The 2656-nt window shown below is 35.2% G+C and overlaps 1 protein-coding gene across 1 annotated transcript in view; it reads left to right on the top strand.

Annotated features, from left to right (window-relative positions):
* The window catches only part of GAS6 (growth arrest specific 6), a gene marked incomplete in the record, with an annotated part of 35629 nt that overhangs the window by 18556 nt on the left and 14417 nt on the right, over positions 1-2656 (top strand). Inside the window, 2 exon segments of the mRNA XM_072402828.1 lie at positions 616-730; positions 2498-2620. Coding sequence (XP_072258929.1) covers positions 616-730; positions 2498-2620 — 238 coding nt within the window.

The raw sequence follows: 2656 nt of genomic DNA, 5'->3' as shown, positions 1-2656 counted from the left end.
GTATCTGATTCCATAGAACACCTTTGTTATGTGGCAGAATCAGAGATCCCCAGGACAAATATGCAGCTTACAAATGTATTGAGTTTGCATTATGTAAATGCATGCAATTCATGCACTGAATTTCAAAGAAGTCTTTGTCACATTTATTATCAGAAAGAATTAGAGCTTCTTAGTATTTTGCTCTGATAAATTACTTTTCAAAAATGTCATAGCTAAAACAAATCGAGTCCAGAACCCCTAATGGTTCATTTGGTCATAAAGTCTTATTGGACACTGTAGACTTCTAAAGGTTTGATGGTATTTGAACTGTCTGATGGTATAATAACCTTTGGGGCTTGCAAAGGAGAAAATGTCTATTGTGTGTGTAAATTTTGTTTATACAATAGATTGTTCCTCATATCCTAGCAGGAATAGGATGAGTCTTTTGGCTTTTGAATCATTAACTTTCATCCAACAGTCTATTTTCTGTGTTGGGAGAATATATGACGTTCCAAAAGCTATGTGTTAGTTTTACTTTCTTTTTGTAAACACATTGAAATTGTTGAAAGCTTTATATTTCATTGGAAATTCTGTATTCTTACCAGGAAAGAAATGCTTTTCTTTACAGATCTACGTGACCAGTGTTCATCAAAGCCCTGTCACAAAGTTGGATCGTATTCATGTACTGATCTGCAGGGAGACTTCTACTGTAACTGCAAGAAAGGGTGGATGGGGAAAACATGCAACACCGGTAAATGTTTAATGAATTTTTCTTGTCTAAATTAAAAAATAGTGTTCAGTCAAGGTGTAGTATGGTTATAAATAACTTTACCATTAACATTGTTTATGAAGGTAGGAAAAATTCTAACTTTACAATACTTTTCTGCTAAGAAATGTTGTAAATGAAATAATATCTCACATAGTGATGAGTGGGCAAATACAATGGCTGTTTGACAAGTAGTGAGCCTCAACCATAAAGACAAAAGCTATGAACTTTATTTTCTATACATTTTCAATATTATCCCCATGTAGGAGAATGCACCTTTCATATATTTCTTTTAGGGCCTTTATACCCTTTTTATAGAACAACATCTTGGCCCTCAAGGAAGTCCTCAACTGCCTTGGTGACATCATCATCAGAGTCAAATTTCTTCCCTTTTAGGTATTTCTTAGAAAATTCCAAATAGATAATAGTCAGATGGGGCCATATCTGGCGAATAAGGGGGGTGTTCTAACAATTCAGTTTAAGAATTGTGGCCATTGCAACAGCTGACTTGTGTGCTGGCGCATTGACCTGATGAAACAAAATGCCTTTTGTCAACTCTACCCGTTTTTTCACCTTCAAATCCTCCTTCAACTTTCTTATTAATGTGGAGTTTCAAAAATCTGTCGGAGATCCACTACAATATGGCCGACGGGCAACATAAAACCTTATCCCGGACAGTTCTTAAAAACAAAAAGCATTGTATCCTTTGATGGTATCTAAGGCAAACTTAGGATGTGTTGGGAAAGACATTTCAGAGTGGCAAAAACCCTGTACCATCTGGTCAGTATTTTGTAGACCAGTTCTGGATCTGCCCAAAATGGACACTCACTTTACTTAGTGTAGTAGTGGGTGCATCTGTCCTTTAGTAAAAGTAAGGACAACTTCTTTTAACATTTATGGATAAATGGGGTTGATTGCTGGAGTAGTATATAGGTAGTAAGTTATCCATAGACTGTTGCTGCAGGAGAGCACATTATTTTCGTATAGCAGTTAACTCCTGGACCCCAGAAAAAGAAGAGCATTGACACATAAAACCTTATGACTAAGCACAGTAAGTATGAAAGCTTCAATTCTGTGTATTTGTTGTTACACTGATGTTTAACTCCTTGAATAATAAAGCTAAGATTTAACAGTTGGGAGTCCTTGGATCTGGAAAGGAAGAAGTATGAGGCTAATTTTTACCCTTTCGTGCAAATCTGGTTGACTCATGATGCTCCCATATTTCAGAATATTTCCTTTATTATTACTTTTAAATAAAGTGCTTTCAATAACACCAAGAATAATCAAATACAGTCTATCGTCTTAATACACACCAAACCAAATTTAGGTAGGCTTGTTGATTGCAAATGGCAAAAACGCTTTTCACATGTTTTCAATAATCAAAGAAATGGAGGCTTTACTTCCTGAAATAAAATTCACATAACAATACATACAGATCAGTATTCCGGAGGATTGGAAGTTTTCTGAAGGCAACAGTTAATACAAGTCCCAATTAGTTACCTGATTTTAAGATGTATTTCATCTTCCCTTGTGCAAATAACAAACTGTTTTATTTGCAATATGTATCACCTTTTGTAAATATTAATGATTTATTTTTAGATTTGATTTTTCCACGTATCTTGTTGTCTATGCCACAAACTATTTGCTTGTGTATCTACATTTACTTCAGGCAGATAGCTGGGAAACCATTGCTATGATTGGTTGTTATAACACACGTTTATTTATATTTCCATATTTATCCTATTTTTGCAGATGTTAATGAATGTGCAGTGCGGAACGGAGGCTGTTCTCACTATTGTATTAACAAGCCTGGAACATACCACTGTTTTTGCCAGAGTGGCTACCAGCTTCTCACAGACAATAGGACTTGTGAGGGTAAGGTTTTACAAAATACAATATTTTATGTTGAAG

This window comes from Pyxicephalus adspersus, chromosome 1 (assembly GCF_032062135.1).
Source record: "Pyxicephalus adspersus chromosome 1, UCB_Pads_2.0, whole genome shotgun sequence".
Lineage (NCBI taxonomy): Eukaryota > Metazoa > Chordata > Amphibia > Anura > Pyxicephalidae > Pyxicephalus > Pyxicephalus adspersus.
The sequence above is the reverse complement of the archived record's forward strand: the minus strand, read 5'-3'. Positions and strand labels throughout refer to the sequence as shown.